The sequence below is a fragment of the Acomys russatus genome, chromosome 26 (genome assembly GCF_903995435.1).
Source record: "Acomys russatus chromosome 26, mAcoRus1.1, whole genome shotgun sequence".
Classification (NCBI taxonomy): domain Eukaryota; kingdom Metazoa; phylum Chordata; class Mammalia; order Rodentia; family Muridae; genus Acomys; species Acomys russatus.
In genome coordinates, this window is record NC_067162.1 from 4,342,545 (window position 1) to 4,353,956 (window position 11,412).

At 50.3% G+C, this 11,412-nt stretch overlaps 1 protein-coding gene across 2 annotated transcripts in view; it reads right to left on the bottom strand.

The window, feature by feature from the left end:
- Positions 1–11,060, bottom strand: part of Arhgap10 (Rho GTPase activating protein 10) — a 261,328-nt gene extending 250,268 nt beyond the window's left edge. For both annotated transcript variants that reach the window (XR_007833198.1, XM_051169161.1), the window contains exon 1: positions 10,857–11,060. Coding sequence is in view for 1 of the 2 variants with exons in the window: in XM_051169161.1 (XP_051025118.1) it covers positions 10,857–11,010 (154 nt within the window). In the remaining variant the exon portion in view is untranslated. The remainder of the gene's footprint in view (positions 1–10,856) is intronic.
- Positions 11,061–11,412: the final 352 nt, after the last annotated feature.

An 11,412-nucleotide genomic window follows, 5' to 3' on the forward strand; every position in this document is an offset into this window, starting at 1 on the left:
AACAAACGAATGAATGAATGAATGACCAATGAGAGTTCTGACTAATAAAGAAACCTTAGGTGCTGAGGGCTTAAGTTAAGTACCAGCTGCTATGTGATGACGCCAACTTCACAGCCCGAGTAAAAAGCACTCAATTGTCTAGAAACCATTACACATCCTGCATGCAGGCCTGAGGGGACACCACCCCAGCTAATCAAGTTCCTCCAGCTACCCACCTCAACACCACTTGCTCCCAGACAGCATTGCTTCAGTACCCAAGGGCAGAGGTGCCTGTGGGTGAGCAAATCAGTGAGTGAGGAGGAACCACACTCCGAGATGAAATACCAAGTGGCTCAGGATTAGTATCTTCCTCAGGAAACAGAGGGAAGAAATTCTAGTTGGACCGGGGAGGCCAACCTAGCTAGGTCAGAGGCAGTTGAGATGGGTGTGACTCCTGCCTCGGAAGGTGAGCACCCGAAGTTTCTGTCTGGTTGTTTCTCAGAAAGTAAGCATCCAAAGTTTCTGTCTGGTTGTTCAGGAACAAGGGCGCTGATGCAGAAGCAGTTCTGTGGCCAATCAAGGAAGTATGTTTCCATATTTGGGAAACCAAGCTGAGTAGGCCATGGGTCTATCAGCAGTGAGGGGATGCAGCTCCCGGCAGCCATTTCCAGCAGCCTGAGGGTTGTCAGTAGTCATGCAGTAACCCTGACTCATGACTTCAACACAGAAAAGAATTGCAGGACCCTCGAGAGCTTGCGAAGCAGAGGTGGGACTCAGTAAAACTACTGTAATGTGCCACTAAGCCTTAAGACGTGACTCGGGGAGAGAAGGTTGGCAAGGGCGTGGGCTTCTCCAAGAGATTGCAGAAAGGTGGGGGGCAGAAAATGAGGGAGAGGAGGCGTGGATAAGCAATTAATTAACTCTCTTAACACTAGCCATTTATGTGTGCCACCCCAGTGACTCTCAGGTCACATCTCAAAAAGCCGCAGTGGAATCCTTTCTCCTTTTTTTTTTTTCTTAAGATAAATTACATATAAATGAGATAAACTAGGTATGTCGTGACGCAGAAGCCACTGGGGCCATACAGGGGCTCCAGGAACACCCTCCACATGCAGATTCACAGCTAAGAGGGGAGACAGACCCTCTACCTTGTGCTACGTGCAATTCTTGCTTTGCTGCCGGCAAGAGACTTGAGCTGGGCTCAGGGTGACAGACTCCTTTTCCTTCTCCTGTCTCCGTCATCTTCCTGGCTCTCTACTTGGCTTCTGTTTGTATTTGCCTCACAGTCATGCACCTCCCACCTGAGCGGCTTACACTCACGTGCCTCCCACCTGAGCGGCTCACACTCACGCGCCTCCCACCTGAGCGGCTCACACTCCCACGCCTCCCACCTGAGCGGCTCACAAATACGCGCCTCCCACCTGAGCGGCTCACACTCCCGCGCCTCCCACCTGAGCAGCTCACCCTCACGCGCCTCCCACCTGAGCGGCTCACCCTCACGCGCCTCCCACCTGAGCGGCTCACACTCACGTGCCTCCCACCTGAGCGGCTCACACTCACGCGCCTTCCACCTAAGCTGAAGTTTTTCACGTACAAGGTGTTTAGAAACACAACTAACAGGGGCTGGAGAGATGGCTCAGAGGTTAAGGACACTGACTGCTCTTCCAGAGGTCCTGAGTTCAATTCCTAGCACCCACATGGTGGCTCACAACCATCTATGATGTGATCTGATGACCTCTTCTGGCCTGCAGGTATACATGGAGGCAGAGCACTGTATACATAATAAATAAATAAATATTTTTTAAAAAAAGAAACACAACTATCATTTTGCCTTTACATTCTAATGCTCAAAGCCCAACTTCAATTCAAAAAAAAAAGTTCTCAAGGTTTTTTATTGTTGATTCAGACCAGTCAGTCATTTTTCAAGTCATGAAATGTACACTGGTTTTCTCTGCTTATAGCACTGAGCTAATAACTCAAAATATGGAAAACACAATTTAGTCCTAGAGCTCTGCCTAAGTAGTACAGCACTAGCCCTGCACACACACAGGCCCAGGGTCTGAGCATGACCGTCTCAAAAGTCTTAAGAACTCCATGGATTCATTAGTTACAGATCATTTTCAAAGGTAGTGTTTGCAATTTCTCACACTAAGGCTTTTGTAATGAACGTTCTCTACAGGTAAAGGCCTGGAGCTGGGATACATAAATATAAAGCAGATACGAGGTGCAAAAACATCAGTTAAACTGTATGAATGTTGTTCATTGTTCAAAAATACAACAAAACTATCTATCAGTAAGCTAAATCTCCCAAATGGAATCTATGTACAAGACCATCACGTAAGTATGCTGGAACTGCGGTATTAAACTACTAAGCTCTAGCGGCCAGCGTGGTGTGGCGACCTCTGAGCAGGAGGCGGAGGCGGGAGGACCTCTGTGAGTTCAAGGACAACTTCCTCCACAAAGAACACTTCAGACCATCCACAGCTGCATGGAGAGTCCCCGTCTGGGGTTTCTCTATGTTATCTTGGCCATCCTGGACTCACAGCGATCCAACTGCCTCTGCCTCCCGCGGGCTGGGATTAAAGGCGTGCGCCACCACGCCTGGCTAGTTTCTGCTTTGCAGGGAGGTAAATACCAGCTGGTATGTGTGTGTGTGTGTGTGTGTGTGTGCCATGTGCACGCCTGGTGTGTACATTAATCAAAAGATGGTGGCTAGATCCCTTGGAACTGGGGTTTCAGATGGTTGTGAGCCACCATGTGGGCGCTGGGAACCTAGCCTGCGTCCTCTGCAAAAAGTAACATGTGTTCTACTGAGCCCAAGAAAAAGTTTTTTAAGTGTACATTTAAATAAACCTTGTCGGGGCGGGAGAGATGGCTCAGAGGTTAGGAGCACTGACTGCTCTTCCAAAGGTCATGAGTTCAAATCCCAGCAACCATATGTTGGCTCACAACCATCTATAATGAGATCTGTATACATAATAAATAAATCTTTAAAAAAAATAAAAATAAACCTTGTCCCCGAGGTTTCATTTTCAAAGGAATCAAGTAAGACATTCAAGACACTTTTACTCAGAATAATCTGGGAAGTTCAACACTCCTCCTCCAAAATTGAAACAAAAGCCAACTTAGCAATTTTCCTTTAAAAAAAAAAAAAAAAAAAAAAAACCAAAGCTTTTAGAAAATCAAAGGCGAAGTTGAAGGACATTGAATTCCAGAAGATACAGTCTTCATGTTTAAACTTCTAACAAGAGACTTCGGACAAGACAAAAGACCCTGTTACCTTAAAGTGTGGTCAGCTGTAAAGTTGATGAATCTATACAAGGTCACATCCGCACTCCTTCAAACTTCAATTTACAGTAACAGAGCACACCTGGTGCAGGCCAGGCTTGCCCAACAGCTCTCAGGACAAGCTCTCTCCAGCTCTCTCTCTCTCTCTCTCTCTCTCTCTCTCTCTCTCTCTCTCTCTCTCTCTCTCTCTCTTGTTTTTTTGTTTGTTTGTTTGTTTGTTTGTTTCAAGACAGGATTTCTCTGTGTAGCCTTGGCCATCCTGGACTCACTTTGTAGACCAGGCTGGCCTCGAACTCACAGCAATTCGCCTGCCTCTGCCTCCCGAGTGCTGGGATTAAAGGCGTGCGCCACCACGCCTGGCTCTTCTCTCTCTTCTCTGTGAAATTCCTTTAGCAAAGACAAGTACTGCCGCTAATGGGCTATGGTCTTTCAGCATGAGAGAGAATGACTTAATGTCCCCAAGCACAGCCCAGTAATGTGAAGTCTCTAATGTTCTGGTCACTGGTGTCACCATCTCAACCTTCGGCAGCTGGGGACAGCCCTACCTGGCTGCTCGCACCTCAGCTGTGCACAGTCCACTCGGGGTCTAACAACAGCCTCTGTGACATCTCCGACTTGACACTCACATCACTGTGAATCGGGTTCCCCCAAGGCATCAGTGAGCTTTACTTATTTTATTTCTAGAACATTCCAGCGTTGTCAGAATGTGGTTCCTTCCAGAGTCTGACAGTTCTATGTTCTTGCTCAGTAGTAACAGTAATTGGGGCAAACACATTGTTTAGGAGTAGTGAGTATCAAAAAAGTTAGCCAAGTGCTCTGTAAACCACAGCAGCCTCTTTACCGAGAAAAAGCCCCCATAGATGATATAACCTGGTTGTTACCTTCGAGTTTATTCTGAACACTTCTGCACGTGTCAACCCAGCCCCTGTAGTAACCTAATGAAACACGTTCACAACTATACTGAGCTGGACCCAGGCCCCACTGTTACTGGGTGGCTTCATTTGGACCGGGACGGACAGGCCACACTGCCTGTTGTTTGATTCTTTCATCTGGTTCTGGTTACTTTTGTAACCAGCCTCAGCTGTCCTGGAACTCTCTAAGAAGACCAGGCTGGCCTCATACTCGAGGGTCACCTGAGTCAGTCTTGCCTCCTCAGCGCTGGGAAGAAAAGCACAGCAGCAACAACACCTGGCTCAACAGCTGCTGTAAAGAATAAACACCAAGGGGGCTGGAGAGATGGCTCAGTGGTTAAGAGCATTGCCTGCTCTTCTAAAGGACCCAGGTTCAATTCCCAGCACCCACATGGCAGCTCACAACTGTCTGTAACTCCAAGATCTGATGCCCTCTCTCCAACACACATAAATTTAAAAAAAGAAAAGAAAAGAAAAAGAAAAAAAAGAATAAACACCAAAAAGCAAAGCAAGGTCCTCCCTCCCTCCCTGCCATGGTCATCAGAGGAAAGCCTGTGAGGAGCCAGCACTCACAAGGGTGGGGGAAAGGTCATAGCCTAGAGGCCAGCCAGGCTGCTCGCCTTGACTGCCTCTCAAATAAACAAGCAAAGGTAAAGAAGCCCCAGGGAATGGGACAGATCAGTGGATGGTTCACAAAGGCGCAAGGACATCAGCTCAGGGAACAGCCCACACTCCCAGGGAGCAATGCCCTGCCACTGGTGGACCCACTCTAAAAGGAATCAAGGACCACCTGCGGTGAGAACAGCATTCCTAGCCAGTCTGCCCTCCACCCAGCTCCAACCCCATCCTAATTATTTTCCCAGCCACCCTACTTTCCTACAATGGACCAGGCTGCTGAAATAGACTCCAAGGGCAGGGCGAGCTAAAGGCTTATCCCAGGTGAGGCCCTGTCCACAGTGGGAAATGGGGGTAGGGGTGGGGGAGGTCCTTGGTGAGTTCTTCAGGACAAAAACCATGCACATTTTTCTATTCAGGAAAAAGTTGAACTTGTAGAGGTTTTTTTTTTCCTTTTCTTTTCTTTTTCTCCCTTTGGTTTTTTTGTTTGTTTGTTTGCTTTGTTTTGTTTTGTTTTGTTTTTTGAGACAGGGGTTTCTATGTGTAGCCTCGGCTGTCCTGGCCTGGCTTTGTAGACCAGGCTGGCCTCCAACTCACAGTAATCCACTTGCCTCTGCCTCCCAAGGGCTGGGATTAAAGGCGTGCACAATCACACCTGGCATAAATTTGTAATTTTATGAGCTTTTCAAATACTTTACTTTCTATACTGCTCTCATTTCCACTTAGTAGCCCATTAGCACAAATCTACAAGACCAATCCCAACAAAACAAAGAGGAGAACACCAACACAAACTGTCCTACTAGGATTTAACAAATATTCAGATGTGGCCTCAGGCCTAAAACAATCCATGCCTCACACTCACTGCACCATGAACGCAGATGTAATTAGTTCATTACTCTCAGACAGGTTCCACTCATGGTCCAAAGTGGCTTTTTGGTCCTCTTGACAAAAGGCAACCTCCTACCCGCCACCCCCCACCCGAGCAGGCTTCCTGTCAGTCATCTGCACTAGAATTGGAATCCCCACCCTTTTATGTATCTCACATTGGCCTAAAACCTGCTGTGTAGCAGGGAATGACCAGAAACTTTTGATCCACCTACCTATATCTTTTAAGTGCTGGGATTACGGCCTATGCCACTAAGCTTGACTCACTGGTGTTGGGGATGAAACCTCACTCTACGGACTAAACTACATCCCCAGCCCTTGGAATGCTCAACATTAGGACAACTTGCCAGACCAAGAAAATGGATTGCGCTCCTCAGCCTGCTCTCGGTTTCCACAAGCCCAGCCTCTCCTGCCTGTGTCCTAGGGCTGGGACTGATCCAGAAGCAAGTGACATCAACCAAAGCTATCCCCTAAGTTCCTGTGTCTGTTTCATCTGGACAAAATCAGGCCCAGTGGAGGGGAAAGTGTCTCCTGGGTCAGTGGGAGCCTCTGCACAAGCACCTCATGGGCTCCAGCACCTTCCACACCACCTCAGTCAGCCTCCTCCGACCCATTAACACTCACATGCACAAAGAGCTGACAGTCTTCCCAATCTCTCAAATCTCAGCATAACATGTACGGGCAACGTAAGAGATTTCCCCAACCCAGCACACAGAAAGAAAGGGGGTTTTCGTGTTTGCCTCTCTGAAACTAAGCATAAGGCACTAAGTCAGAGAGACCTAGAAATAGCAGATCCCAGGCCGGGCAGACCCGTTGTACACGGTGGGGGTGGGTGGCTCACACTGAACCAGACCATCCGAGCTTGCAATGCCTGGGGCTGCTGGCTGTCGCTGTTCTCCCTACAGGTCAGGCACTCTCGATTAAACACACAGGAACGTAAGTGTTATGAGTATGAAATCCGTACCGATCACAAGCACCTAAAACCAGGCACCGCCTGGAAAGCTCACGGTCCTTTACACTGCTCTGAAAGAGGACACTGGTCATGCTACACGAGGGGAGGAATGACAAAAGCAAGGACTAAAAAGCCATTGGAACAAAGAGTCCATTGAAGTGAGTGGATGATCTCCCGATCTCCCACATAAGTCACTGACTCTCTGGAGCTCCTCCAGCCCACCCCCCCATGCCGTGTCCAAATCTCTCTCTCTCTCACACACACACACACACCACACGCCCTCTAGTCTAACCATCTCTCCCCTTATGCAGCGCTTCCGTCAAAGGCCTGTGGCTTTGGGGCGGGGGAGCACTCCCATCCCCACCTGTGGCTTTCCAGGGGAGCACTCCCATCCCCACCTGTGGCTTTCCCTGGGAGCACTCCCATCCCCACCTGTGGCTTTCCCTGGGAGCACTCCCATCCCCACCTGTGGCTTTCCAGGGGAGCACTCCCATCCCCACCTGTGGCTTTCCGGGGGGAGCACTCCCATCCCCACCTTGATCTGCAATCAGACGCTGACCTTCTCATTCCTGTCAGTCAAACTGGCCACCTCATTCTTCCCCCACTGCAGATGTTCCAGTTTCTTCTCAGCTGTTTCCAATCCAACATGGTTCTCTCTTCCACACCGCTGAGTTCTAACACTTCCATCAGTCTTTCCCTGCCGTGCCCTGCCACAAACTACTGCCACTTATTCTTTTTAATCCCTTCAGCTTTTTTTTTTTTTTTTTTTTTTTTTTACTTTTGCGTATGTGTCTGGGGGAAAGGGGAATGTACGTGCAGGCAAATCCAGGTGCCACAGAAGCCAGAGGTGTCAGATCCCCCAGGACCTGGAGTTACAGGTGCTCGCGAGCCATCTGATGGGGTGCTAGGAACTGAAGTCAGGTCCTCTGGAAGGGCAGTGTGTGCTCTTACTTGTTGACCCAGCTATCCAGGCCTTCGACAGTTTAGCTTTTTAAGATAGGGTCTCACTTTGTAAACCAAAGTGAGCTCAAATTTGCAATCCTCCTGCATCAGCCTCTGAAACACTAGGACGGCAGCAGGGCACTGCCACTTGTCTTGTTTCGTATCCTTTATTTGAAGAACTCAGCAGAGTACAGATAATGCAAAAATGTCCCTCAGACTGGAGTGAATTGGCTGCAGAAAGTACAGGCAAGGCCAGGACTTCTCGGGGGTGCCCACACAGCATTAAACTACAGTATTACTTCCTGCTGCAGCCATGGAGAGAACTCACCAGGAAGCCTTCGGGCCTTCAACTTCCTGGAACACTTATGGAAGGATTCAAAAACGGTTCGAAAAACGGTTCAAGGGGCTGGAGAGATGGCTCAGTGGTTAAGAGCACTGTCTGCTTCTTCTTTTTTTTTTTTTTTTTTTTTTTGTTTTTCGAGACAGGGTTTCTCTGTGTAGCCTTGGCTGTCCTGGACCCGCTTTGTAGACCAGGCTGGCCTCGAACTCACAGCGATCCACCTGCCTCTGCCTCCCAAGTGCTGGGATTAAAGGCGTGCGACACCACGCCCGGTGTACTTCTTGCAAAGGTTCTGAGTTCAATTCCCAGCAACCACATGATGGTTCACAACAATCTATAATATGACCTAAGGTGCACTGTATACATACTTAATAAATTAATAAATAAATCTTGAAAAAATGGTTCGAGACACTCAAAAGTCAAGACAAGATGTCTTCTTGCAAGACAATAAAGAACAGAAATCATTTAAACACAAATTCCAAAGAAAAGCACAAAAGGCCTTGTTCTGCAAACAGATATACAAAACAAAAAGAAACAGGCAAATTGGCAATCTTGACCAGCTCAATTACTGCTCTGCAGACCCTTCCTTCCCCTTAATAGCCTTCCTTGCATCTCCAGAATCCAAAGTTATGGAAAGACAACTGGTTAAGTGACCTCATCGGCATGTTTCCAAATGCTAGGGAACTTGACTGATGCTGCCAAGTGGTGCAGCGCGGGAGGCGGGGCAAGAGCTGCATGACCCGCCCAACCAAGCCAGACCCCATAGTGAGAAGCCCAAACCAGGTCTCCTTACTTAAACTCTGCCCTCTTATAATCTCTGCTAAGAACGAAAGGACCACTTTCATGGGCCAAGTGGGAAAAGGCCAGAGTCCTTCCCACTTGCCAAAAGAGCATCCTCTAAAGCTTTTATTGTGGGAAAGAACCTAAGGTTAGGGATGCGGATAAAAAGATACTACTGTCTAGCTGCCCTCTTAAAGATGATCATCCATTTTGTGTCCCATCTTTGACCCCAAACACAAGGATTAAGACGGCAAGCCACAATTTCCAGAGGGTATACCTTCTGAGGAGGCAAGCTAACACACACACACACACACACACACACACACACACACACACAGAGGCTGCCTAAGGAACATGAGGCATGCTTCCTGCCAGCGGAGCAGCTTACAGTCACAGAAATAGCTTCCTACCCATGGCCAAACTGACTCTGCCATCTGCCCCTCTCCTCGTGTCCCTATTAGCCAACAAACCAAGCTGGAGAGAGATGACCAAAGCCTGAACCCCAGAGCCCACATAAATACAGAAAGGGAGATCCAGCTCCACAGACCTAACCTCTGACCTCGCACGTGCACAATGGTACAAGAGCACACAAACACCTTTTTTTTAAGGTACACGTATGTCCCCATGTAGTGATGCTACTTAACAGTGGGCCATAGAAACCGGAACACGAAGACGTCACAGGCCATTGGTGTTCCCCACTCCTCTCACTGTCTGTGGTCATTGCTCCCCGTTTACAGACTTTTCTCCCGTGTCCCGCCTAGCACAGAAAAACTCAAAGGCAAAGGCCTGCACAGCCACCCGGCACATGACCCATTCATCCCAAAGGGATTCCCGAGCCAGCTCCGCAACACTGAAGAGGTCACAGAACCAAAGGTGCCTTGGAGAAGGTCCAGGGAAGTTGAGTGACTTGCTTCCCAAATTACAGGGATGGCTCCACTCAATTCTTCCCATTAAAAAACATTTCAACTCATTCATTAAGTGCATATTAACTGGGCCAGGCACTTGACCGGGTAGATGGAAGGAACCCTCAGTACGTTTTAATCTTCCTAGATGCAAACCGGTGTGGTGAGGGTGTACAAGCACATGGAATAAATTCCCGGTGACGGCGGCGGCGACTACTGAACCAAGGAACCTAAGCAACACCGACCCAAGGGGCTGTGTAGTACCCCTGGTGCTTGGCTCCTGCCCGCTCAGGTGTTTTAAGGGGAAACAGGGTGCTCACAGTGACTCAAGAAAGGGATTTGGAAAAAAAAGGGGCACTTGGGGTTCCAGCATGGCCTGGATGCCAGTGCCTGGCCCTGGAGAACTAACTTCTCCCCGTTTGTGGAGCATCACAACTGTTTCTGCACCGGCCTCTACTCCTAGGCTCATTAGGACTCCAAAAACACTTCTCTTTCTGCTGTCTTCAGAGGTGGGTTGTTGCGTTGTTGGATTGTTTGTTTGTTTGAACACTGGACTGAGGTGGAAGGCATCAAGCCTGAAGAGAGTGGAATTTCCTACTTACTCACAAGCACTGCCGGCTAGAAGCAGGGGGCAGTCTGCCCACTGACCCTTTCAACCCCCAATCTTTGAACCCGCTTCAGCACAGTACAGAAGGAATGTGCACAAGGCAGCACAAAGCCAGGTAGACTTTCTGGTTTAGCACATGAGGGACTCAGGTCGGGGAAGTCGCGCGGGGCAGAAAAGGAATATATAAGAGTTAAGTGTAACTTCAGGAACTTTTGAAGAACTCAATTACAAGCAGGGTCTCCCAAGAATCTCCAAGAAATTTTCTTGGAAAGGTTACAAGACAAAACTGTCTTAGCTGATTGATGTCTCGGATTTGCCAGAGGCTGGGAGCAACGTTAGGGCGCACTAAAGCCTGACTCCGGGCCGAGTCTCCTCTGGGTCCCGCCGGCGCCGAGGCGTGCTCCGCCCGGCCAGGCGGGAGCCCCGGGGCAGCTCCCACGCACCGCTCCTGGCTCCCGCGCCACCGAGGGGCCGGGGCGGGAAGGGGGACGCGCCCGAAGCGCCTAAGGAGAGAAATGTCCTGGAGCTTACCCCCCTAAGGAATCTCCAACTACTCCGGTCTAGGGGCACAGAGCCATCCCACACGGGCCGGGAAGACGCTCCTCCCCGCCTCCCTCGCCACGCCGCAGCCAGAACGCGAGCGGGCCCCGCTTACTTTTGGTGGCAGCGATAAGGTTCTTGCCGTCCTTGATGAGCTCTTTGATGAACTTGTTGGTCCTCTCGAGCTCCGCTTCATGCGCGCGGATCCTCTCCCGGAACCACGGGCTGTCGAGGTAGCAGTCGCTGAACTCCAGGGGCTGCAGCCCCATGACTGCGGCGGAGCGCACGGACGCAGGCCGAGCTTGGACTCCGAGGCGGTGGCGGACGGGCGGGCGGCTAGCTGGGCTGAGCGCGCGGAGACAGCAGCTCGCTCATGTCCCGCCGAGCCCAGCGACCCAGGCGACTGCACCGCGGCGCGGCTCCCCAATCCCGGCAGCCCCCGGCAGCTGCAGAGCCCGCCGCCCCGCCCCGCCCCGGGCGCGCCCGCCCCGCCCCCTCCCCCACGCCCCTGCTCTCCCTCCCCAGCGCCTTCGGCTCTCCTCCCTGCCCTTCCCCGGACGCCTCTTCCTTCTCTTCTCCACGCGCAGTCGCCCCTCCTCTTCCTTCCGAGGCGGCCGCCGTGGAGAACGTAGTCCGTGCCCTCCACGCTAGGGCGCCTGCGTCTCCCCGGT